At 44.3% G+C, this 27,272-nt stretch overlaps 1 protein-coding gene across 1 annotated transcript; it reads right to left on the bottom strand.

Annotated features, from left to right (window-relative positions):
* Nucleotides 1–1,077: 1,077 nt before the first annotated feature.
* Nucleotides 1,078–16,913, bottom strand: antkmt (adenine nucleotide translocase lysine methyltransferase). Its single transcript, XM_043711976.1, has 6 exons — nucleotides 16,796–16,913; nucleotides 12,241–12,401; nucleotides 10,248–10,352; nucleotides 7,144–7,284; nucleotides 4,452–4,502; nucleotides 1,078–2,024 (listed from the first exon to the last, which is right to left on the bottom strand). The coding sequence occupies exons 2-6, from the start codon at nucleotides 12,397–12,399 to the stop codon at nucleotides 1,830–1,832; spliced, it is 651 nt and encodes a 216-aa protein (XP_043567911.1). The 5' UTR covers nucleotides 12,400–12,401; nucleotides 16,796–16,913; the 3' UTR covers nucleotides 1,078–1,829.
* Nucleotides 16,914–27,272: the final 10,359 nt, after the last annotated feature.

Below are 27,272 nucleotides of genomic sequence, written 5' to 3'. Positions count from 1 at the left end.
GCCTTTCCTCGTAAGACATTCCTTCCATACCAGGCAACATCCTAATAAATCTCCTCTGCACCCTTTCCAAAGCTTCCACATCCTTCTTATAATGTGGTGACCAGAACTGTACACAATACTCCAAGTGTGGCCGTACCAGAGCTTTGTACAGCTGCAGCATAACCTCCTGGTTCCGGAACTCAATCCCTCCATAAATAAAGGCCAAGACACTGTATGCCTTCTTAACAACCCTGGATAGGTCCTTAATAGGAGGATCATGGGGAATGCTGCTAAAGAGAGACCTTAGGGTGCAGATTCATAGTTCCTTGAAGGTGGAGTCACAGGTTGACAGGGTAGTGAAGATGGCAATTGGACACATCTTTATTGGTCAGTGCATCGAATGTAGGAGTCATGTTGCGGCTAATACAGTACACTATTTAGGCAACTTTTGGAATACTGCATTAAATTCTGATCTCCCTGTTACCAGATTTGTTAAACTTGAAAGGCTGCAGAAAAGGTTTACAAAGATGTTACAGAGTTGGAGCTATAGTGAGAGGCTAAATAGGTTGGGACTATTTTCCTTGAAGTGTCAAAGTTTGAGGGGTGACCTGATAGAGGTTTATAAAATTATGTTGGGCATACGTAGGGTGAATAGCCAGTCATTTTACTAGGATAAGGGAGTCCAAAACTAGAGGGTATAGGTTTAAAATGAGAGGCGAATGGTATAAAAGGGATAACGTTTTCACATAGAGAGTGGTGCGTGTATGGAATGAGCTGCCAGAGGAAGTGGCGGAGGTGTATACAATTACAACATTTAAAAGGCATCTGGATGGGTATATGAATAGCAAGAGTTTAGAGGGATATGGGCCAAATGCTGGCAAATGGAATGAGATTAATTTAAGATATCTGATTGACATGGATGAGTTGGATCAAAGGGTCTGTTTCTGTGCTGTACATCTCTATGACTCTTAATGAAATTAATAGGGTTCACCTTGGTGAAGCAGGGAGAAGAGTTCCTGTTAAAGTCTGGAGCAGCTCACAGACTTCATCTCTGCTCAGAGTGTGGGATAATATATAAATGAGATGTGGGTTTTTTTAATTGTATTAGGAACCTAATGGGGAAATCTGTTTTGTACTCTAGATGACTACTAAATCATGTTTAGTCAATGTTGAGTTTAATTTGCTTGTTGCAGTAAGAAGTTTAAAATGTTACATAATTTTGTGGAATTAATTGCATTGGTCAGTGAAAGATTCACATTTTTAAAGGATAATAGTCTCAAAGGGGCTCAAAACAATCACCATTCACAATCAGGAAGAGAGCCAGACACATGTCATAAGCTCCATAAAGTTATGCTCTAAATGGATGCCAGCACGAAGACATTGGCTCTCTGCTTCTCTCAAACTAACTGTAGAATTTCATTTATGTTGGAAGTTATGGCAAGGGACAGCCTTGCACCCCACTGCTTAGCATAGTAGTCACACATTATGACAAGTGGCAGCATCTTTGAAAGTTTGATCTGTCAGAAAACCTCACTCTAAAATTTCCTGTGTTGTATCAAGGAAGGAAATTCCTCTTTTAAGCAAGACCAGATTGCTTACCCTTCTCTAATTAGCAAGGCAACAACTTTCCATTCTTAAAAGATGTACATTGTCAAGTTGCAACATTGGATTGAAAAAGAATCCAAGATTATCATGTAATTTATTACAGAGGATCCTCTGGCTTTGAAATAAAGACCTCTTGTAAGTTTTTTTAAAAATCCAATGTGCGGCTTGCAGCTTAAAATAAAAAATTATTTAACAGTCTCCTCTTGAAAGTTGCTTTTTTGCAACTATTGGCTTGTCAGCGGATGTTACACTGCTGTTCCTTCATGTGTGATCTGGGAAACACGTTCTTGTCGTAGTTGCTTGACACTATAACGCCAAGTTCTGTCCACTCCATCCCCAACAGTGCAGCAAGGTTTCCAATTTGGGAAAGGGAATCGACCAGCAACAATCCAGGCATCTTCTGGAAGTTCAGATAACAACTTGACTTCTAGTAACGAAAGCTGTGTAGAAAGAAGCGTGTTTTAATGTCTTTGATGGACTAATTTATTGTAGGACCAAGTAACTTAGTGTCATGCTAATTCTAATGTCCATAGTGCATGTCCAAGCATAAGGATGGAAATTATTACAATGATATTTCATAGCCTGAATCACATCATGTACCTCTCCAAATAACCACTCACTTCAGAAAATTAAACTAACATTCAGAAAATCGAACAAGAGAGTTGTGGTATCTAGTTAATGAAGTAGGATTGGGACAATTGTGCGAGAAAACACAACCACATTAGAGAAATCCTCCATGAAACCTGACAAAATGCCACAGCTGATTTCTGGTAAAGGCCAGTCTTATTTTGACAGCGCAATGGAGATGCTGTTCCTCTTTTAAATTCTAGAGGTATAGAATAGACTGCTTTTACTGCAAAACATACTGTGCTCGAAACAGTTTGTTGACCTACGCTATGTTCAATAAACACAGAAATTGCTGTAGAAACTCAGCAGGTTTGGCCACATCTTTGTTCTGAAGCAGGGTCACTGGACCCAGAAATGTGGACTCTGCTTTCTCTCCACAGATGCTGCCAGACCAGCTGAGTTTCTGCAGCAATTTCTGTTTTTGCTTCAGATTACCAGCATCCACAGTTCTTTGTTTTATTTTTGATGTTGAATAGCATTGTCTTAATACTTCATAGAATCTGATGGGGTGTTATTCTTCTGCCTATGAAAGACAAGAGGCAAAATCCTTCCAGCATCTGAATAACATGGGTAATGGTGAGAAAATTGAACACTTACAATGAGAATGAAAAACGTCAGGAAAAATGTCAGATTTTCTCCCTAATGTTTTAACGGTTAGATGAGGATTTGGCCGGAGAGCAACAAGGGCCTTACTTGCAAGTATTAACATCTATTATTTCACAATCTTGCTTCATTTTTATGCAGGTTGCTATTCTCTCAGATACTGGTGAAAAATGAGACCGCACCAATTCCAGACGTGAAAGTGTGAGTCGTCATGTGGTGGCTGCAGCTTATTGGTGTCTTATCAGGGCCTCTACCTCAGTCATCATTCCCCGATATCTCATGGCATAATCCATGGCAGTGGTTGCCTGCATCCTTCGTCATTGGCAAAGCAACAGCCTCAGCACAACATCTTGGCATATCTCAGACTGATTTATAATACAGTTTAGCACTTCAGTTGTGTAGTTTGGAGATCACCGACATCTTAAACTGCAATGCTGTTTCCAGGCCGCTGGGTGTGCAGGGACAGGCACTCCATCTCACCTCTAGGCTGTTAACCTGTTTTCTTGGCACACACTCATTTTGCACTTATTTGGACACAGCATCTCTGCCCTACCTTACCTCTTTGTGTGAACAGAAAGAATGACAGCTTGTCCTGGAGCAGACATGTTGGCGGACACCACTGTGGTACAACAATGTCACCCCTAAAGCATTTGCCAACAGCTTATGCAGCAAACATACTTACCGTGCTTCACCGAAATATCTTAAAGACACTAGTCCTCAGACTAATTAAGGGGCCTATGGTCAGTCAGGAAAGATGGTGAGGTGTCCTGCATTACTGAGTGAGTAGGATGGGCAGAGGACAGGAAGGCTTTGTAGTTTGGGGGTTGGGTTGTGTTAGAAGTATTAAAGGAAAATGCTGCATACAAGAGTAACAGCAGTAGATTTGATGGGAACTGGGTGCAGCAGTGGGGTCAGAATCATGTGAGGGTAATGGAGAGGAGATGGGGGCACTTTCCCTGTGGAGTTTAGAAAGTCATGAACCTTCTTACGGCATGACTGTGCATTCCTTCAGACCGTGGACTCTGCACTAACCAGCTGGCTACTTCAATCCAAGCTGATAGTGTTGAAAATGGTGCATGACTGGGGTGTAAATATGGTGCCTGCAGTGTGAATATCCTAAGTCCCAGCACCAGTGAATACTTCCGCTACTGTTGACTGCAAGATTGCACACAAGCAGCACAATTGAGGTGAGGTGCAGACTCAATGAAGCAAGCTGGGGAGAATTAGATGATAAAAAATTGTCAGGGCTCATGGCTCAATGAAACTCTGAAATTGACACTTAGCTGAAATATGGGAACGTTCGGCCCAAGGAGTTATGTGCTGCACATGACATACCACAGCAATGCAGAGAACAGTGAAAAGTGTTCGCTATTCAAATCTTGGTTATTTACCCTGATATTGGACAAATAAAGTTATATGGATCATTGGAGACAAGGGGTCTTCTTAGGGAGTGACCAGAGACAGTGAACTCAAAGAAATACCTAACATAAGAAACCAAATAATTTAACACAGGTATATTTGGAGTTTGCAAGCAGTGATCCAAGATTGTAAAATTACTGAGAACACACTGATAAGCCAAGCTTATGAATTAATAAGAGAGAGATAAAGAGAGTGAAAATGAATCACCTACTACTTACCACACTAGGAGCTAGGAAAACTGTGACATTCGAGCAGTCTGACAAATCAACCTGAAATAACAATAAATCAATCTGTTTCATGAATATTTCACCAGTTCATTTCTGAGAGTCACATTTGAATAATTCCTAATTTACACAGAAGCCATGCACAGATTTTACATTGTTGTATAAGAACATATGTAACAATTCTCTTAGTGGGTTTTGAGAATATTTGTAGCTCAGGTTGAGGTTCTGGATATAGGTCCTTGCATGTTAGCTTGTAAATGACATTATAAAATACCGTGCAAGGACTGTAACAGACACTACATTGAACAAACAGGCAGAAAACTAGCCACCAGGATACATGAACATCAACTAGCCACAAAACGACATGACCCTCTCTCACTAATATCTTTACATTCAGATGAGGAAGGACACCACTTCGACTGGGGCAACACATCCATCCTAGGACAAGCCAATCAGAGACACGCACGAGAATTCCTAGAAGCATGGTATTCTAATCAGAACTCAATCAACAAATACATTGACTTGGACCTGAATTACCACCCCCTGAGAAAAAGAACAGGAAATGACATCACCACCAGAAATTACATCACCAACCTGAAGAAACCCAAACATATAAATAGAAAGCAGGAATCATCAGCAACTGGAGGCTCAGTGATGATGTTACCTAGTATGGTAATGAAACGTCTGAACGTGAACCTTCCAGCTCAACGAGCAAACCTATATGCAGCAACAATTCTCTACTTAAGGTTTTGGTTTCTGATAGTCTGTTCTTTGTCTGTAATTTTCCAATCTTGCAAGGTCCCCTCAGCAACATTCTACAGTTAACAAAGATGAACAAGATCTGTTCCAGGCCCTTACCAATGTTACTCAGTGACCAGAATGTGTAAAAGATTGGCCTTGGGTTCAAAAGGCTGAATGGTCAGCCCCTATTCTTACTTCCAAGCAGCTCCCACAAATCAGCCTGGGATGCTTTATTATAATAATAGTGTTCCGTAAATGCATGATGTCAGGGTGCCAGTGTTGGACTGGGATGGACAAAGTCAGAAGTCACACAACACCAGGTTATAGTCCAACAGGCTTATTTGAAATCACAAGCTTTCAGAGCGCTGCTCCTTCATCAGGTGAAGTGGAGGGAAGCGCACAGGTACAGACTAAATAGGCAGAGAGATAATAGCAAGATGATCCCAAGTAATAAAGAGTGTCAATAGAGAAGTACAAATAATGTGAGTAGAGGCTGAATAACAAGTTTTTGCAGTGATCAAAAGTGTCCAATGGTGATCAAAAGTGTCAACAGCTGAATAACAAGTAAAGAGATGACCTCTGAACTGATTAATTAAGACAGAGAGATAATTACAAAAAAACAACAAAACTGTTTTTGATTTTTTTTTGTAATTATCTCTCTGCCTTAATTAATTGGTTCATTGGTCATTGCTTCACTTGTTATTCAGCTGTTGACATTTTACTCACACCATTGGACACTTTCGATCACCTGCAAGGACTTGTTATTCAGCCTCTACTCACATTATTTGCACTTATCTGCTGAAACTCTAAACTATTGGAATTATCTTGCTATTACCTCTCCACCCATATATTCTGTGCCTATGCGCTTCCCTCCACTTCACCTGACGAAGGTGTAGCACTCTGAAAGCTTGTGATTTCAAGTAAACTGTTGAACTATAACCTGGTGTTGTGTGACTTCTGACCTTTTCATAAATGTAATTTGTTGTTGTAGGGGTCACAGTTTAAGGATACAAGGTAGACCATAAGGAAACATTTCTTCACCCAGAGGGCGCTGAGTCTGTGGAATTCTCTGCTAAAGAACGTGGTTGAGGCCAAAACATTGAATGTTTTCAAGGAGGAGTTAAGTACAGTTCTTATGGCTAAAGGAATCAAAGATACAGAGAAAAAGTGGGAACAGGGTATTGAGTCAGTTGATCAGCCATGATCATCTTGAATGGTGGAGCAGGCTTGAAGGACCGAATGGCCTGCTCCTATGTTTTTATGTTGTGCTTTATATATATCCTCACTGCTTATCTGAGATTGATACCTTGCTGTGCAGCAAGTATGAATGGGAATCTATGTCAGACTCTGCACTAAAATATTAATCTGTCATGCAAGTGAACTGTTCTTTGCTTTTAACTACAGTGGGCCAACTTTGTTCAAGTTGTAGACAATAATTTTCCATTGACAATCTTCACTTGATCTACGTGATTTTTATGTAGTGTCAGGCCAAACATTTTCCCAGTGTAAAGTTACAGCATTATTTCTTGGAAAAACATTTGCTCTATGCTATTACTTCCTCTTGTGTGGGATAATTAGATCGAGGAGTCTACTTATCAACAGCTGTTTACTTAATGAAGAACGTAACTTGATGCATGAAATTGTTTCTGAACCGCTGTAACGTTACTTGAGAACCAAATAGAGACTGTATTGGCATCCCTAAAGCTGGTAAATAATGGCTAGTCATCAGTTTGTGCTAACCATGTTCATGCTTGTAGAAGCCTGTATTTTATTGGAATCTGATGGCCAAAATGAATTAGCATTTAAATGTGATTTTTAATGGACATAATTTCTCAAAAGGTACATATTAGAGATTGAGAAAGCTTATGAGTAACATCCAGTAATATAAAATAATGAAGCTTTTACCCCTACTTTAAATATTAATTCAAAATTAAGGCTTTCCTACCTTCCATAAATCTTGTCTCACATAAGAAACCTGGCCGTAACAGCCAGCTCTCCAAGCGTAGAACTTTGACAGCCTGATGAGCCATGGATTTAATTCATAGCCAACTGCTGGATGAAAGCCATGTCTACTGGCTTCTAAAACCTGCAAAGTAACAGGGATTCTGCTACTTATTATCATAATGAAGAGTCTGGTTTGCACGACTTTGAAAATGACAAAAAAATGGTGGTAATGCAACAATGAGAAAGAAGTTCTTTCTTCAATCTAATTCTGCACAACTGCACACATTTTACCTGGTATCCTTTAGAATCTTCAACGTAGAAACAGACCGGTCAGCACAATTGGTCACATACGCCTTCTCCCTACTGTACTATTAACTCTCATATCATTGCAATGGGGAAATGGTTGATAGATTTGTCCTTTAAGTGAGGAAGAGGAGGTAAAGGCAAGGCAAAACCTCCATTGTTCCAGATGACTATACGGATGCTTGCTCATTAGAGGGAGATGACTGGCAGTGGTTTAACCTGAGGGTCATTGTGTCTCAGGTGAGGGGAGAGGTTGAGTAGATGGGACCTCTATGGTAACCTCAGCTGGTGTGGGAACTGAAGCCACGTGTCGGCATTAGTCTAGATGCAAACCAGCAGTTGAGGTTGAACAGTCCATCAACTTCACCAACATATTCCACCCCGACCTCAAATTCACCTGGACCTTCTTTGACACCTCCCTCCCCTTCCTGGACCTCTCCATCTCCATCAACTGTGACCGATCCAAAACTGACATCTTCTATAAACCTACAGCTACCTGGATTACACCTCCTCCCACATGCTATCCCTTATTCCCAATTCCTCTGCCTCACTGCATCTCCTCCCAGAAGTACTAGTTCCACCACAGAACACACCAGATGGCTGCCTCCTTTAAATATCGCAATTTCCCTTCCCTTGTGGTTGATGATGCCCTCCAGCGCATCTCATCTACTTGCTGCTTCTCTGCCCTTGAACCCCATCCCTTCAACCGCAACAAGGACAGAACCCCCCTGGTCCTCACCTTCCACCCCACCAACCTCCGTATACATCGCATCATCCTCTACCATTCCAACCACCAATAAACGGACCCCACCCCTATCCGCTTTCCGTAAAGGCCATTCTGTCCGTGACTCCCTTGTCAGGTCCACAGACCCCATCAACCCACCCTCCCCTACTGGCACCTTCCTCTGCAACTGCAGGAATTGCAAAACCTGTGCCCACACCTCCCCCCTCACCTCCGTCCAAGGCCCCAAAGGAGCCTTCCACATCCACCAGAGTTTTACCTGCACTTCCACACATGTCACTTACTGTATCCATTGCTCCTGATGCAGTCTCCTCTACATTGGGGAGACAGGAAGCCTACTCGCAGAGTGCTTCAGAGAACATCCCCAGGACACTCGCACCAACCAACCCTACTGCCCTGTGGCCAAACACTTCAACTCCCCCTCCCACTCTGCCAACGACACACAGGTCCTGGGTCCCCTCCATCATCACACCCTTATCACCCGATGCCTGGTTGGGACACTCCAGTCAGCTCCACCCCCTCTCATTGATCTCTCCACCCCCTTGGCTGACAGCCTTATTCCTGATAAAGAGCTTTTGCCTGAAACATTGATTTTCCTGCTCCTTGGACGCTGGCTGATCACAATCTTGAAGCTAACTGAACTAACTGACCTCCCACCCTAAAGGCGGCAGCGGTGGCAGGGCGCGGACAGAGAGAGACAGAAAAAATACGTGTCATTGCTAATTTACCACTTCAAGTAGGGTGACTGCACAGTATGTTTGTCAACAACTTGAAGAGGACTAAGTTACAGAGTAGTTGGGAAAGAGCTGGGTGTGGAAGTTAAGCACGATACTAGCTTTAAAGAGTCAAAATGGGCTGAATGTCCTCCCTCCTGTAATATGATTTCTATGATCATTCAAGGTACTTTTTTCCAAAATCAAGTTTTTTTTTGCCGAGTGTTGCAGTATTTGACAGTGATCATTAATGATGATTGTACACTATCAACTACACCAAAGTTACTCTATTCCCTACCTATACCTTCCTCAGCACCACTCCCTGACTGAAACACTAGAAAGGTAACCATCCACCACTCAGTGCTCTCCTGTAATTAGAAATGCTCAAGAATGACTCATTCTCTACTTAATTTCAATTCACCTAGCAAGAATCACAAAGTGGTAGGAAATGGGGTAGGAGAGGGTAATGGGGGCACTTCCTTTAGATGAAAAGGCAAAGAACAAAGCACTTTTACCTCAGTATGTATTCCCAGCTGGCCTAATGTGCACCAAATTCTGTAGGCTAGAGAACTAGAACTACAGAGATAACTTGAGAACCAGATCATGTCTAAATGGGCAGCTGAACAGAAGAGCAATTTAAATGGGTGCACTGGGAAATAGATTCATGCCCAAAACAGTGAATCACATGGTATACTCAGACATGCTAAGATGGGAAGGCAATGGAAAGATTAGCCACAGTGTATTTATTAAGTTAAAAACTCCATGTAAGTTGCTGTTATTATTGTGCAGGACAATACTGGATAAAATCCACCCAAAACACAGAAAAACTACGTAGTTACTGTATTAATATTCTAGCATTTTTACATACTGACAATAGGGAATGAGGCAGAGTCAACATAGAACTTATAATATAAATGTCAGAGCTTGGGGAGTAACAACTGAACCCAAATATTCTTCATGATTCTTTGAATATGGATTAGCATGCCACTTTCACTTGAGGAAGAGGGGAAGAAATTCAGTCCAGCCCACTCTCATGCGCTCCCTGGGGAGGCTAAGGGAACTGTTTCAGAGCAGAATTACCAAAATTGAAAGTGTTGGGTAGTTTACCAGATGGGAATGGTTTTTGGAAACACAAAGAAAGAACAGCAAGAATTTCAACGCTTGTAAACTATGTGGACAAAATAGTTAATCAGCTTCCACAAAATGAGACCAATTATTAGGTTATTTCATCAATAATTTTTATAAAGATTGGTCTTAAGTATGCACTGAAATCCAAGTTAAATTGGAGAAGTTGTTCACATTTTTGATTACAGAATATATTGCGTTTTAGTCCAACGATTTACGTACAATTCGGCCGTCACCTGATCCCAAGTCCACCACTTTGCCAGACCGGCCTTCCAGTAAAGTCATCACATTTTGCACCTGTTTGTGGCTTGCAGGTATGTAGGGTACCTGGTAAAAGATATTTATCTCTTTATTGTGTCCAGCTGGCTTTCCTCGAAACTGAGAGACACAGAATTCGCAATTCACTTACCCAAACTAATTCTAAAAACCTGACAAACCATTTTTTCTGATTCAGTTGTTACAAATTCAACAGTGCAATAACCTCCATTTTTCAGACTAACAGTAACTCCTGATCATTCTTGTTGTCCGATCAGGAGCAATTTGAATTCTCCTTCATTCATGTCCCAATAACTGGTAGATCACAGCAAACTGAACTTCCCTTTGGTTGTTCTCATTAGAAAGGGTGCTGACTGTACCTAACCAGTCTGCTTTCAAAACTCAAGAGTACAGTGTCCAACATTAGAAATGACTCTGTGATTGGACGACACTCGCTAAGCAATTATTACTGTGCAAAAGATTACACTAACAACTAATTTGAGCTTATCAATTTGATCTTGCAATGTGGCTTATCTGTGCATACTAGGAACGGCATATATTCATACACCGGGCCTGCCTTTTGCAAAATATGACAAACCTTGTGGTTTATCAACTAAACAAAGGTTGGGTGACATTCTTTTCCTGCTGTGTCCTTCATGGCAATTCCTTAACTAATCAGAGTCAACTTGTCTAGCTTGAATTTAAAAATTTCGCAGTTAACTGCTCCATGGTGCATTTACCATGGCAACAGCTCCATGAGGCAGAGACAACTTGCCAAAAGAACTCTGCATATGCAGAATGAATTGCTGCTCCCTTTCTGATTTGATTATTCCTGTGATTCTGTCCTGACCAGTGTAAGAAGAAAAGCTTCAACAGCATGTTGTTGCTTCTTAGCAATATCAGAAATTTCCTGCTTACTGGTATAAATTAGGTCAGACTTACGGACAACTTTCTCAGTTCATGATTGTTGAGAGAAACTGGAAGAGTCATAGAATAATACATCACAGACACAGGCCATTTGTCCCACCAAGGCTGTGCAATCTCTTTCAAAGAGCAATTGAGTTGAACCCACTCCCATGCTCTTGTTCCCACTATCATACATAGAACAGTACAGTAGCCTTCGGCCCTTGTAACAGCTAGCAGGGTATTCCAAATCCTAGCAACGTATTGTATATAAGCGCTTAATTTACCTATTTTGTGGCTCAATGGTTAGCATTGCTGCCTCACAGCACCAGGGACTTGAGTTCAATTCCACCGTCGGGTGACTGTTTGTGTGGAGTTTGCACATTCTCTCTGTGTCTGTGTCAGTTTTGTCCATGTGCTCCGGTTTACTCCCACAGTCTAAAGATATGCAGGTTAGGTGGATTGGCCATGCTAAATTGTCCACTGTCCAGGGGTGTGCAGGCTAGGTACATTAGCCATGGGTAATGTTGGGTTACAGGGAGAAGGTAGGGGGTTAGATCAGGTCTGAGTTGGATGCTCTTCGAGGGTCAGTGTGGACTCAATGGGCTGAATAACCTGCTTCCATATTGTAGGGGATCTAAGGTAAGGGTCTATGATCCCTAATTGCCCTCTCTGACCCAGATCTTCCTGAAGTCCTATTGTTTCTGAGTGTATTTGGAGCTGAGATCTGACCCAAAGTCCTTTATCTGAAATTAAATCTAATAACAGTTTTATGATTTGGGACCTACTGAAAAAGTGGTGCTTCTTTGTTTAGATGCTTTTATCTGAAGATACTGATCTTGCACTCAAAACAATGAAAGGAACTTAGATATACAGGTGCAAGGAGTACAGATGATGTGACACTTCAAATGAACATATCGGCAAGCTGACAGTATTAGCAGTTGGTTAACCAGAGAAATTCACTACAAACTCATTTTATATGGTTACCTTAAGTCAAGCTATCCGATCTGCCTGGTGTACATCTAATGCACTTTGTAGAAAGTTGTGTTTTCCATACCTGTAATCTTAGAGGGACCCTCCTGAAACCCGGCATCAGTATTCCTGCCCATACTACATATGCAGTTAATCCTGTGCATCCAGCAATCTGAAGTAAACCCCAACCGCCAACCGACTGCTTCCTGAGCTCAGCTTCCCCTTCACTGTCATCCTGGTCCATTCCTAGAAACACAAAGTGACTGTAAGAATTTAGTCGTGTGCATGTACTGAAATAATCCTCATACAAGGAAATCTAACGATCAAGTCTCAGTAATCCTAGTGTATTGCAATGTGGAAAAGGTTAGTATCAAAGCCTTGTGAATCATTGAAGGCTGTTCAGCCCATCTGCTTATACTTCCTCTATTGCTTTAGCTCCCAGGCATTTCCTTTACTTTGGTCATGTCAGCATCATAGAAGATATTGATATCCCACCCAATATTTATGGATTGGGTTAGCAACATGATAATGACCGGTCTTTGTCGATTGAGGGATAGATATTGTACAGAAGACCAAGGATAACTCCCTTGCACTTCTTTGAAATCGTGCCTGGAATTTTTATATCATTCCGAGCAGGGAGATGGGATCTCAGTTTAATATCTCATGTGAAAGGCAGCACCTGTAATAGTGCGGTGGAATTCCTGGATTGGAATGGAAGTCTTGACTTTTATGTTCAATCCCAGGAGTGAACATAAATCCTGAACCTTGAGAGGCAATAGTGTCAGCAACTATGCAATAGCTCCACCTGTAAGGTTCTTCATCATGACAGCTCAGGAATGAAAAGCTTAACATATGAGAAATATTTGAAGACTCTGGGTCTATACTCGATGGAGTTTAGAAGGATGAGTGAGGATCTAATTGAAACATACGGAATACTGAATGGCCCGGACAGAGATGTTGGGAAGATGTTTCCATTGGTAGGAGAGACTAGGACCTGAGGGCACAGTTTTAGAGTAAAAGGAGATAATGAGAAACTTCTTCAGCCAGAGAGTGGTGAATCTATGCAATTTATTGCCAGGTCATTGAGTTTATTTAAGACTGAGAGATAGGTTCTTGAGTATCAAGGGGGTCAAGGGTTATGGGGAGAAGCTTATCAGCTATGATTGAATGGCAAAGCAAGCTTGATGGGTTGAATGACCTAATTTCTGCTCCTATGTCTTATAATAACATTTCTGAACAGGGTGATTAGAAAATATCTTAAGTTTCAAATAAAAAGCTAATTAATGTACACATTCATAAAAGGTAACCTTTTTTCCTCCTATTGCTGCCCATTTTCCCTTATGGGCATTAATTTCATGCCATGTTTCAATGATGATCAGTTAGCCACCTAAATCAGTGATGAGCTACCGAGTACAGGCCAGAAGGTTAAACCCCAACTTCGTCGCCTAAACATGTAATCTATACATTCCCTTGAAGCCTCACAGAAACAAGCATGTTTCATTATTCAGGAGAAAGTGAGGACTGCAGATGCTGGAGATCAGAGCTGAAAATGTGTTGCTGGAAAAGCGCAGCAGGTCAGGCAGCATCCATGGAACAGGAGAATCGACGTTTCGGGCATAAGCCCTTCTTCAGGAAATCAGGGCTTATGCCCGAAACGTCGATTCTCCTGTTCCTTGGATGCTGCCTGACCTGCTGCGCTTTTCCAGCAACACATTTTCAGCTCTGTTTCATTATTCAGTCTTGTGGGGGGCTTTTTAAATTACTTTCAGCCATATTTTCATTCTTGCTAAACTTGTAAAATAGACTCAAAGTTTGTTGAACAAATATTTTGGATAGGACATTAACGGTCTGCCTATTTGCATAGATGTAAAAGGTCCCGTGGCACTATTCAAAGCAGAAGTTACCCTCAGTGTGCTGGCCAATACTTAATCCTCAACAAACATCACAAAAAAAAAGCAGTTGTTTGGCGATTATAACTTTTTTGATTGAGAGAGCATGCGCTGTGCAAAATGTCTGCCATGATTTCTATATAGACTATCAGTGAGTACATTTCAAAAATACTTTATTGGCTGTGAAATGCAATGGGACATCCTGGAGTTGTAAATTATGCTTTACAAATGCAGGTCTCTTGTTTTCTAGTTACATCAAGGTAAGAAGAAGAATACATTAACGCTCTACATAGTAAATTTAAAATCAAAGCATCAAGGTTACTGGTTGTAAACAGTCTGGTCAGTACACAATAGTAAAACAAGGAACTTGCAAAAATGGGGATAGAAAACATCAAAGTGAACATTCCAAACTGAAGTTAACCGTGAAAATATTTTGGATCAGACAAAATCTCTACAGGGTGACCAATTCTTATGCTAGGAAAGGGATATTTCCACTGGAGAAGGGTTGGAGGTTTGTGGTAAGCAGAATGGCAGGGGATGGGTGCAAACCTTACAACTTATGGGCTAAATTTGTCATCTCTCTGCTGGTCGATGTGCAGACCCACTCAAAGCACTCAGCTAAGACCTGAAAATGTGTTGCTGGAAAAGCGCAGCAGGTCAGGCAGCATCCAAGGAACAGGAGAATCGACATTTTGGGCATAAGCCCTACTCAGCTAAGACCTCCAGGTTCAATCCTGGAGACAAGGGACACAGTCAAAAAAAAGGAGAATCGCTTCAATTATAGGACAATCAACTAAGTTTGATACCCACTCTAGGAGAATATAAATCTGCCCCATTAACAGGTGGTAGAGGAAAAAAAAACTTAGAACAACCAGTTAGGACACACCTTAGTGGAAGATGGGACTTGAACTCAGACCTTTTAACCCAGAGGCAGGGGCATTAATCTTGTAACACAAAACCTTTAATTTTTAAAATTCACCATCTATCACAGTTGGATGTAAAACCATGTATGCAGAATGAGTCTAGAGTTATGAATAACTAGGCCAGTGATGTTACCATTATACCACCACCTCCTTGCTGGATACTTTAAATTAACATATTCAGATATGTTATGGAGCAAGGAGGGCTTGAACTAGGTGCCTCTGTTTCATGAGTAAGGACACGAGAATTTTAATTAACCAGTTCAGATGTGCCATGACACACCTTTGGAGCAAGTGGGACTTGAAAATCCAGGACTTCTACCCTACAGGTAGGGCACTACCTCAACACCACAAACACCTTTAGCCATCTCCCCACTATAGTAAATCCTGTTTAAATCAATCTGTTTATGGAGCACAAAACCCTTCGTTATTTTCCAAAACTGACCTCCTTCCATGATGGGATGTAACACCAGATCCCCCAGAATGTGAGCAATTTGTCTAGTGATTTTAGCATATCCACACTCTCACAAACCCTGTTTAAAATCAACCTGTTTGGAGATGTTACCCTGAGAAATAGAATTAGCCTTTATTGTCACACATACTTGATGAGTACAATGAAACGTTTATACGTCTTCACTTTCAGCACCATCTTCGTTAGAGAGAAGGTTGAGTGGTGACTTAATTGAGACATAAGATAATCAGAGGGTTTGAGAGGGTGGACAGTGAGAGCCATTTTCCTAGGATAGTGATGGCTGGTACTAGGGGGCATAGCTTTAAATTGAGGGGTGACAGATAAACCACAGATGTCAGAGAGTAGTAGCGGAATGGAACTGCCTGCAATAGTAGTAGACTCACCAACTTTATGGGCATTTAAATGGTTATTGGATAGATATATGGACATATATGGAATAGAGTAGTTTAGCAATGGCGTTAGATTGGTTCCACAGGCCAGTACAACATCGAGAGCCGAAGGGCCTGTACTGCGCTGTTAGGTACGAGGCACCTAGGTACAGCTTCTTTAGTTACAAGATCTTAGAAAATGGAGAAGTAAATACTCAGCATTAACAGAGACAGAAGTTCAGAACCACAGTCTTCCGACCCAGAGCAAGCTGGTTTGGAGACAGTAAGGGTTGCAGATGCTGGAGGCCAGAGTCAATGGACGTGGAGCTGGAAAAGCACAGCAGGTCAGACAGTATCCGAGGAGCAGGAAAGTCAACGTTTCGGGCCAAAACGGTTCTTCAGGACTAAGTTAAAAATCCCACAACACCAGGTTACAGTCCAACAGGTTTATTTGTAACCACTAGCTTTTGGAGCGCCGCTCCTTCATCAGGTGGTTGTGGTGTATAAGATTGTAAGACATGGACTATAACCTGGTGGTGTGTGATTTTTAACACAGTCCAGCAAGTTTATTTGGTCGTACACTCCGAAAGCTAGTGTGCTTCCAAATAAACCTGTTGGACTATAACCTGGTGTTGTGTGACTTTTTTTAAACTTTGTCCACCCCGGTTCTTCAGGACGTTGACCTTGCTGCTCCTGGGTTGCTGTCTGGTCTGCTGCGCTTCTCCAGCTCCGCGTTGACTGACTTCGACCCAACTGGTACCAAGGTAGAGGAGATGCAGGTTCAAGTCCCACCTGGCCCAGGTGAACCTGCCCCTCCTTTCCCCCAGGGATGGGAAGAACCAGATACTGACTGTGGCTGTAACCAAAACAGACTCGGTGGAAATTAAAAAGTGAGCGGGAAAGATCACGGCGGCAGCTCCAGGCTTTTAGACCAGCGCCTTCCCGTCGACCCCCCTCCTCCTCCTCCTCCCCAACATCTAACTTCCAGAACCTTCTCCAGGCCCAGTTGGAACCTCACGCCGTTTCTTCCTCCATCTTGTCCTGGGAGCCTCTTTCCCCCAACCTCACGGCACCGGAACGGACAGATTACCTCGACGGAACGGGAAAAAGGGTGTCGCTACCAAACCGTTCCCCCCCACCTCCGCGGCCCCGCTCTTTAGTCCCCCCACCAACCCACTGTGTTCTTTAGTTCCGCCCTTCCCCCCACTGTGTTCCAGAAGGTTCCAGGCGCGGGCACAGAGTCGACCGTTGGCGGCTCCGCTGCTCTTCCTGATCGCTCAATCCCCTGAGAGTCAGGCTGATAAAATGTAATCATTCACCCCTTCGTTACTTGGAATTGAAATAAAAAATAAAGAATGAAAGTTGTGGCCAGTTGCCCACCCTCTCCCCCGGGTGTTGTTGGCGGGTAAATGTCGTCCGGACGGATCTTGTGGAATTGGACAGAGGAAAAAAAAACATGGAGATAATTTACTGTAAAACGGTGACCTCTTCGGCTGGAATATCTCACTGAGCCATACAGAGGCTCGTGTGCCTTTATAAACCCAAAGGAAAGATCTTGCATTTACATAGCACCTTCAATAACCTCAGCCTTCACTATTCCTGAAGTGACTCTAGCTACTTGTAACTCAGAGCCGATTTATTCACAACAAGGTCCCAGGCACACAAACAGATTGACCAGGTCATATGTGGAGTACATTCGAATATAATACAATTTTTTTTTAAAAACAAAAAGAACTGCGGATGCTGGAAATCAGAAACAAAACCAGAAGTTAATGGAGAAGCTCAGCAGGTCAGGCAGTATCTGTGGAGAGAAAGCAGAGTTGATGTTTCAGGTTCAGCTACCCTACTTCAGAATGACTATCTGTATTGGATAAATATTGGTCTGCACTGGGATGGACGGTGATGCTCTTATACATGGTGGGCTGTGGAGTTGTTCACAAAGACCTGAGACAAGGACAGATTTCTGACAGTACTCTTTGAGTATTGCATGTGTTCATGCCAGTAGTGAGCGACTTAAAGCACAGCTTTTCTGCAGTTTTGTAACAGTCTGCAGCTAAACACCTAGTGTTGCAGGATTAAGTGCCCGTGTATCAGCACTTCTGATTTGAAAGCAGTTCCCCTGAGGTATTTACAACATATAGCTTATCTCTTGGCTGATAAATCATGTTTCATTTCCATTTAGATCATTGCTTCTCAAACATTCGCTGGTTTTGACACCATTTCTAGGCATGAAAATTGTTGTGACCCTTCTGAAAATGGAATTGAGGCTGCTGTGACCAAATGGGTCTATTGGTGTGGGAACTCAGCTGACATAATGCAGTCAGAGGTCAATGGTAGCCATTACTGCCTTAGAGATCGTCATAGCAAATTGTCAGCTCATGACCCTACTTGAACTTCCTACCCACACTTTGCGAAATCCTGTGTTAGATTGCAGGTTTTACACCAATTGTTGTATAACTTCACTGCAAACTAATGAGATTCTTGTGTCACTTTTTCTTGTTCATATTTACGGTGTTGGCTGAGACTTGATTAAGATTGTGAATTCAAGTCTCACTGTAAGGTGCTCAAAAATCAAGGCTAGCAAAACAGGGCTGAGGAAACAACTAATAAAGCACTGTTAGAATGTTCTGTCTCTTGTCTGAATTGATCCTGAGGCCCATTTACCTGATGTAAAAGATCAATGGCACCACCTCCAGGAAAATTATTTCTGGTGTTTCTGGCTAATTTTTAATTTAGTTTCTTTATTACCCAGTTTAAATTAAGAAATACTTTAATGTTGAATATAACCGTTTTTCTTTACATTTGTGCTTATTCTGTGAAGGTAATGCTTAATTTTTAACTGTTTCTCTTACTACTTTGCAACTAAGATTTTTTTTTAACCTAGGTAACTTTGTACTTAAGATGGCGCCTTGTGTGGCGACATTTTACACTTCTCACTGTTTTCTTGTACTTGAGTACACGTGACAACAAAATCTAAATCTAAACAAGACCTATACTTATCTCTCAATCAACATTGCAAAAACACAAATTACATGGTCATTATCACACTATTGTTTTGCTGAGCACAAATATGATGCAGTGTTTCCTACATTACAACAGAGACTTTTTTCAGTCTTTCACAGGCCATACATGTCACAGGCTAACTGAGCCTGTTTTCCTTTTTCATGGAATTTGGATGTCAATGGCAAGGCCAGCATTTATCTCCCAACCCTACTTGTCCTTGAACTGAATGACCTTCAAGGCCATTTCAGACGGTAGTTAAGGGTCAGCCACGTTGGTGTCATTGAGGAGTCACAAGTAGGCCTGACCAGGAAAGGATAGCAGATTTTCCTCCCTATAGGATTTAGTGAACAACATGAATTTTTAAACAATAAAATCAATGAAGATTTTCCAGGGACTGGCTTTATAGCAAGATGTGTTAATAGCATCAAGTGCTGTAGTGAGATTTGAACCCATGTCTCCAGTGGACTAGCCTGACTTCTGGAATTTAAGTCCATTGAAATTTCAGCTCTGCCCCCATCACCTTTTTGGATGAGCTGCAGTTGAGGTGATGTGGGTATAGTTAGGAAGCAAATTACAGGATTTTGACCCAGCGAACGAGCAGTGGCATAAAAGTTCCAAGTCAGAATGATGTGCAGTTTGGAGGGGAACTTGCAGTTGATGGGTTCCTGTTTTTGAAAGTGCTGTTATAGGAGCCTTGGCAAGTCACTACAGTCCATCTTGTGGTTGGTACACACTGTGGTTGGTGGTGGATGGGGTAAATCTGCTAAAAGGATTGTGCTTCATTGGCTGTAAATTGCTTTGAGATATCTGATGGTCTTGAAGATTGCTCCAAGAATGCAAGTCTTTCTAGGTTAAATGTAAAATTGATATTTCATTGTTGATAAAAATGAAATAGATAATTGCTGATTTCTGGTGAGATTAGAAACAAATCATGTAAGCAAAACATTTGAAAGCAATTTACAAGACTTTTACAGAGACACTTTTGTTTCTGATGCAGATTGTAGAGGTACAATACATTCTGGTAATTTTAACAATCATGTTTTGCCATACTCATGTTAAAAAATTAAGCCTGACATTTGTAAATGGGGGAGAAAGCTAAACAGCTATAGGATCATTGGAAAATGAGTGGCCAATTCAATCCTAAGACTGTAGTGATTGGGGTCGAGAGTGTGGTGTTGGAAAAGCACAGGAGGTCAGGCAGCATCCATGGAGTAGGAGAATCAATGTTTCAGGCATAAGCCTTCCCTGATAAAGAGCTTTTGCCCAAAACGTCAATTCTCCTGCTCCTCGGATGTTGCCTGAACTGCTGTGCTTTTCCAGCATCACACTCTTGACTCTGATCTCCAGCATCTGCAGTCTTCATTTTCTCCTATAGTGATTGGGACCAGGTGGGACCTCATTGACTATGAGGTTATTGATTTGGAGTTGTTAACCTGGGCCAATCAGGAAAGCCTTGGCTGACCAACATAACCAGGAAATAGCACTACTGCTGTTTGGGTGGGTATTATAACCAGGAGATTTAGAATCTCCTCAGTTTAGGGAACTGACTCTGTGATGTAGTCAGTGTCCTCCTGCTGGAAATGAGGAGAAGAGGTTTTTTTTTTCCACTTTTGTTAGAAAAAAAAAGGAAAAAAAAAAAAATAACCAGGAAATAGCACAACTGCTGTTTGGGTGGGTATTATAACCAGGAGATTTAGAATCTCCTCAGTTTAGGGAACTGACTCTGTGATGTAGTCAGTGTCCTCCTGCTGGAAATGAGGAGAAGAGGTTTTTTTTCCACTTTTCTTTTATTGAAGAAAGATATTTGTTTCTTTATTGTTTTGTTCTTTATTTTTGAGCTGTATCCAGCTGCACAGGTAGCCACCACCACCACCACCACTGTTGCTGCTGCTGCTGCATTGGTTGCTGCAGCAGCAGCCTGGGGCCCCTGCATTGGTTGCTGCAGCAGCAGCAGCCTGGGGCCCCCGCATCACCAGAGACTTCTGCTATTGTCACCTGGACTATCTGGAAGAACATCCAGCAGCACAGCATGGTGAGCCCCAAGACTGCTGGCCCCAGTCGTACCTATGCTGGGGTAGCTTCTGCCTTAGGCTTGGCTGCTTATGCCCTGGCTACAACCCTGACCCCCTTCAGGGGCCTCACTAAATGCCTGTGGGTTAAGGCCTATCCCCATTCCCACCATGACCATCAAGGCCTGCAGTAAGGCCATAGCTAGTGTGGTCGGCCCACTGGCTATCGTCTCTACAGCCCGGATGTATGGGAAGGCCATATTTTTCCTAAAAGACTGAGCAGGTGGTCCACCTGGCTGTGCAGAAGGGGCTCACAGCAGGTGGGACATTCCTACCCATTGACCCCTTGGAGGTAATGGCCCAGAGAGTCATGATCACCAACGTCCTGCCTTTATTGCCAGTGAGCTCCTTCTCCCCCTCCTTCAAACACTGGGGGAAGTCCAGTCAGGTGTGCACTGGCTTTTGCTTGGTCTGAAAGACCCTGCCCTCTGAAATGTGTACTCCTTCTGGTGCCAGGTATCCTTTTGCCTGGCCTGAGGAGGTCACCAAGGGCTCCTTTACTCTACTCTCCTCCATGAGGGTGTGGCCTACTGCATCTTCTGGATGGTGTGTGGTGTGACCTGTGCAGACCTATGGCTGTGGGGGGTTGTGCTGCTGCACCCCCTCCCCTGAAGTCAACACCACAAGCCCCACTAGTGGGGGCTAAGTCATGGGCTTCTAGCGCCTCAGCCTCAGAATGGGAGGTGGGGTGAGCATCCTGCCTGACGGAAGGTGCAAGAAAAGACAAAACATACCAAGCCCGGTAGCACTACAGCGGTGCTGTCCCTCCCCAGGGGATGAGCCCACGACATCTCCTGCCTGTCCCGTACCACGGCCTAACTTGCCTGAACCCTCGGGGGCTGCAGCAGGGCGTTCTGCTGCTGCTGTTCTATCAGCCCTTGGGGACAAGGTTGAAATCAATTTGGGCCGCGGTGTGGGCTGCAGTATTTTAGACACCGCTGGGTCATTGAGCGGTGGAGGGGAAGAGGGTGTTATCCTCACTCCTCACTCCTGGACTGTTGTTCTGGGAGCCTTGGCCCTTTCCCTGAGGAGTCGGTCGTCCCTATGTCTGGAGAGGAGCAGGGCCCTGAGCCACTGCTGCCTGATGACCTGACCTTGGGGCATTCTGGGAAGGAGTGCACTGAGGAAGTTACCACCAGTGACCTGGTGGGTGGGGTCACTGGGGGTTTGAGGCCATTTGGTGGTGCAGGACCCAATCTCCACTCTCTCAGTGGGGGAGGGGCTGGTGATAGAGTGACTTCCTGGAGGAGAGTTTGGGCTTAGTGGTGGGCACTGGGGATGACAGGTAGTCCTTCTCCAGTGAGGTTTGAGTCCCTGGTGCCCCCCCACTGAACTCCCTCTCATCTCCCCCCTCCCCCGAGGAACTCTGGGAATTTGTCAAGAAAACTGAGTCGCCAGGAATGAGCCCAACTGGCACTCGACAGCTGGAGCTCCTTCGAGCGTGTGTAATGGTCGGCCCACGCTGCTCACCAAGCACCTGGGCTGGACACCAACAATTGAAAGTGTGTCAGGAGCTTCCTGGATGCACTCCTGGTGAGGTTGAGGGACTTTTGTGCCCCTCCCAGTAAACATATATAGTTTTAATTGAATTGGTGGTGGTTGCACAATACTGCTGACATGAAGACAACTATAGCCACCCTCAACATCACCAGCAGCAGAGAATCACAGCACAGATTCCAGACCTTCTTGGCTCTTCAGGACAGGAAGTATGCTGTGTACTTCCTGCAAGAGACCCACACTACCTTGGGAATCAAAGCCACCTGGCTCTTGGAGTAGCAAGGGGAAGTCTACATAAGTCACCTCACCTGCAGATCTGGCGGGGTGGCTAGCTTGTTGGCTTCGCATTTTCAGCTAGAGATCTTGGGGTCAGGGAGCCTGGGCCAGGCTGTTTGCTTCACCTGACAGTTTGGCTGGGTGTCTCTGGAGAAGGAGTACGTGGTATCCACCAACACCCTTGAGTTGTTCAGGGAGAGGTTGGCATTGCAGGGAGTGGAGTGTATTATTTTCCCCTCTCCAACTTTATTTTGATTTAATCCCTGCCTCCCCTTCACTGTTTGATCATGCAGCATTGCCCTCTGAAAAGGGCACTGCTTGTCTCTGGCCACTTGGGTGTTTCCTTTCTTCCTGGTGGTGGAAATTAAATAAAGATTTGTACACCTTGTGTCTTTCACTGTGTCTCTCACCTGCGTGCACACATAACATGGGTGCTGGGGAAATCTAAGCACTACCACAGTTAGGTGGGAGTGTGGAGGTAATAAAAAGGAATAGCAACTGTTGTCAGGGAGCTATTACTCAGGAATCTGCACCTCTGTACTCGCGGGTTCGAGTGGCTGTCGGAGGGAGGGCCGTGGTGGCGAGGGTGACCAAGGTCAGGGATGTGGTGGGGGTCTGGGCTGGACCTGCCACAGGACATAGCGAGCAGGGCAGCGGTAGACGTCCGGTTTATGGCCACTACCCTTCAGCACCTTAAAATGGCGGTGTTCGGACCTGACATAGTGCATCAGTTGGAGGATCCTCAGGTGTGTGGTGGAATCCGATCTGCGCTTACCCCTGCCCGGACGGATTTTCACATTGGCCACAGGGTCCCGTACTTGCCCCGGAGCCTGTGCCCCCTCTGGAATTTTAGTTTTGTCCCTCTCAGGAATGTAATGTGGTGGGCCCTTTATCAACTGCTGCTGCACACCGTCCACCTCTTTTCCCTCATCATCTGCCTGGACATGCCGTGGTGTGCCCATTTGCCTCCAAACGGCAGGAATCCCCAGTGGAGGGCTCTCTACGTGGGAGTCCTCCCCTTTCTCTCGGGGATCTGGGGTGGAGCGTGCTGTACGCAGTGATCCCCTCCAACCGCAGATTGCGGTGGTTCATGGAGTCCCAGCCTAACTGCTTGGTCCACGGAATTCACAGTACCACAGGACGTGTATGTATGTGGTGTGGGTGTTTGCACTCCGTTTTTAGTTTTCTAGAGAACCTTCTCTGCTTTTGGCTGCACTTCAGCCCCATGCTCCTGATGTTTGGGCACTCGGTGCGGAAGGTGGAGGGTAGGTCAAGGATCTCCTTGTGGGTCTGGCCAAACTGGCCATTAACAGGTCCAGGGAGGGGGTCATTATGGCTGATTGCCTGCCCCTCTTCCATGGTTATGAGCCTGGGTGTCCCTGGAGAAGGGGTACATGGTGTCTCCCAATACCCTTGAGGTTTTCAGGGAGAGATGGACACTGCAGTGAGTGGAGTGCTTTATTTTCTCCCTCCAACTCTATTTTGATTTAATCCCTGCCCTCCCCTTCACTTTTTGATCACACTTTTTTTGATGAGAAGAGCACTCTAGTGTTTCCATTCTTCCTGGTGGTGGAAATTGAATAAAGATTTGTACACCTGTTGTTTTTCCACTGTGTCTCACACCTGCACACACACACATCAAAGGTGCTGGGGAAAATATAAGCACTACCAGCAGTTAGGCTGTTGTGTGGAGGTAATACAAAAAAATAATTGGGAGATTTAGAATCTCATCAGTTCAGGGAACTGACTCTGTGCTGGCTGGGCCACAGTCAGTGTGTTCTTGATGCTGTTGGTTTTTGATTTTTTGGGGGAAGGGGGAGTCCTGATTCCTGAACTGGCTGAATTATTTAGGCAGTTTGTTAACTGGTATTCCTTTTTATTGAGGACTGATTTTTAACCTGCCTGATCTATACATTCAATGTGTTTCAGGTGTAACTCAGTTCTCATTAGGGAACTGTTGTTTTACTGGCTGGAGAAGAGAACTATGCTAATTTAATGGCAGGGTTCAGCCCTTGCACTCTGATTTTCTTTCCTTTGAATGTGTTTTGACTTTTTTTGGTGTTTGGACTGAACCCTTGTGAAAAAAATACATCTTTCCAGATGAGCTGTTTCTGTGGGTAGGCCTGGCCCTTTGTGGGTGACTAGGCCTCTGTAAAGACTGAACACCTGTGTGTTTGCTGGGAAGTGAGCAATTGCTGCATCCTGGAGTGGACCAAACCCCTAAGAATTAATTGCACCTTTAAAATGTTCTGTGTGCCTGTGAGTGGGCTTGGTCCTTTGGATGGACCAGGCCTCTGAAGACTGAACATCTGTATGTGGCATGGGCTCTGCCTTCAGATCGGACTAAACCCGTGAGTTAACTACAGCTTCACAATGTACTATGTTCCTGAGAATGGGCCCGGTTCTCCCCGGAGGGGCCAGGCCTCTTTGGAGAGTGAACACCTGCCTGTGTGCTGGGATGTGAGCACTTGGTACAGCCTGGAGTTCGGGTGTGGATTCTGTCTTTGTACTGGAAACTATATTGAGGATTTTGTGAATTCTGTTACAGTGTGGGTTTTGTAATTAAATGTGTTTTTGTGCGGGCCAGAGTGGGCTAGTCAATACATGGGTTGGGTGGAGCTGGAGGGTCAATGATCAGCCTGTGGGAATGTGGACTGGGGGTGGGGGTGTTCTGTTAGTACACAGGGTGACAGGGTGACTGGGGGCTAGGCAGCTGACAGCATGTCTTTAGGAAAGCTGGTCAAGAGAGGGATAGCCAGTATGCGTGCTGGCTGGGGGCTGATGACCGGCCTGGAGGAAAGTGGGCCGGGAAGAGCCTGTCAGTATGCAGGCCGGTGGGGCCGGGCAACTGATAGCGTCCTCACAGGAAAGCCGGTATAGGGGAGGCTGGTCTTTACGAGGGTAGGCTGAACCAGGCGGCCGACCGGGGGAGGACTAGTTGCTGTGTAGGGAGGCTGGAAGTCAGACAGCTGATGGCCGATCCATAGGAACACTAGCCAGGAGAAAGGGTCAGTCAATACCTGGGGTGGGTGTGGCTGGGCAACTGATAGCATCCTTGCAGGAAAGCCGGTACAGGGCAGGCCAATCAGTATGCGGGGAGGCTGAGCGATGGCAGCCTGTAGGAAGGCTGACCAGGGGAAGACTGGTCACTATGCAGGGAGGCTGGGAGTCAGATAGCCAATGGCCAGTCCGTAGGAACGCTGACCAGGAGAAAGGGTCAGTCGACGAGGGGTGGCCAGGTGCTGCAAGGCCGACAGCCCGACTGTAGGAGAGCAAGTTGGGGGTGGTTTGGTTAGTACGTGGGGTGACCAGGAGCTGGTGGCTGACTTCCATCACGGAGGAAAGTGGGCTGGGGAGGGTTGGTCTGTACGCAGGGTGGCCAGAGACTGGAAGGCCAACATCTAGCTCGTAGAAAAATGGCCTGGGGTAGTCCGGTCAGTGCACGGGGCAACAGGGAGATGGGTAGCCGACCACCAGCCTGGAAGCAAGCAGGCCTGGGGAGAGTCAGTCAATACATAGGCTGGGCAGAGAACAGAAGGCTGACTGTTCTGCATGAAGGCTAACCAAGGACGGTCTGAGCAGTATGTGGTGTGGATGGGTGTCTGGTGTGTTTTTTCTTTATAGCTATATTCGTTCTGTGTTCTATGCACTGTTTCTTGTTTGATTGCACTGTCTTGTCTGTGTTTGTAACTGTTATCTTTGTGATGAATGAAAGTGGGATTTGAGGTTTGTCCTCCTCTCCCTGAAAACTGATTGAATGCTGGGGTTTGGAGTTTGGCTTTGCTGCCCTTTCTCCTGTATATAGTGTTTTTTGTGAACTACTGCTTTCTATTTATTGTTAACTGTATTTTGTACTGTTTAATAAAAAAAAAAATAGGAGAAGGGCTCTTGTGCAGTGGTAGTGTCCTTACCCCTGGATCAAGGGGCTTGAGTTCAAGTCCCACCTACTCTAGAGGTGTGTAATAATAAAATCTCTGAGCAGGTTGCACGCTTCAGTTACACACTGACTCTGAGCTGGCTGGCTGCAGCCAATGTACCATTTACTGGTAAATAAAGAGCACCTGGAGAACTTGGACATAGTACTTAAATGTTTCTCTCTGGCCTTAGAGAAAAATGTGTTCCAGGTGCCCCAAGTGGCCAACTTGGGTTAGAGAATCGACAAAGCCAGGTTACACCCATTGGAAGAGAAAGTGAGAGCGATTAAAGGAGCCTGGCTCCCACATCTGTACCGGAACTTAAATCATTCCTTGCGTTAGTGAATTATTGCAGAAAATTCATACGTGACCTGGCCTCTACCTTGCCACCTTTTACACCTGCTGTTGATAAAAGGTCTGCCTTGGAAGTGATTGTAAAGCCAAGAAGCAGCCTTTAGGGAAGTGTGAAAGCAGCTCTTGTCATTTAAGGTGTTGGCCCACGAAGACCTGAAGTGAAAAGTAGTGCTGACATGTGATGCCTTCCAGTAGAGTATCAGAATAGTGTTGGCTCACTGGTTGCCCAATGGAGTAGAGTAGGTAAAAACAATGACTGCAGATGCTGGAAACCAGATTCTGGATCAATGGTGCTGGAAGAGCACAACAATTCAGGCAGCATCGAGGAGCTTAACCCTACTGCGAATCCTCTTGC

Source organism: Chiloscyllium plagiosum, chromosome 21, assembly GCF_004010195.1.
Source record: "Chiloscyllium plagiosum isolate BGI_BamShark_2017 chromosome 21, ASM401019v2, whole genome shotgun sequence".
NCBI lineage: Eukaryota > Metazoa > Chordata > Chondrichthyes > Orectolobiformes > Hemiscylliidae > Chiloscyllium > Chiloscyllium plagiosum.
Note: the sequence above shows the minus strand (reverse complement) of the source record. Positions and strands in the feature narration are given on the sequence as shown.

What these genes read in the sequence shown, in the direction of transcription:
- antkmt (XM_043711976.1), bottom strand. Translation starts at nt 12,399, where the DNA reads ATGGACCAGGATGACAGTGAAGGGGAAGCTGAGCTCAGGAAGCAGTCG. An exon ending in GATCAGGTGACGGCCGAATT is followed by an intron (nt 7,285 to 10,247) that starts GTACGTAAATCG and finishes GTTACTTTGCAG; the next exon opens with GTTTTAGAAGCCAGTAGACA. An exon ending in TGAGACAAGATTTATGGAAG is followed by an intron (nt 4,503 to 7,143) that starts GTAGGAAAGCCT and finishes TTGTTATTTCAG; the next exon opens with GTTGATTTGTCAGACTGCTC.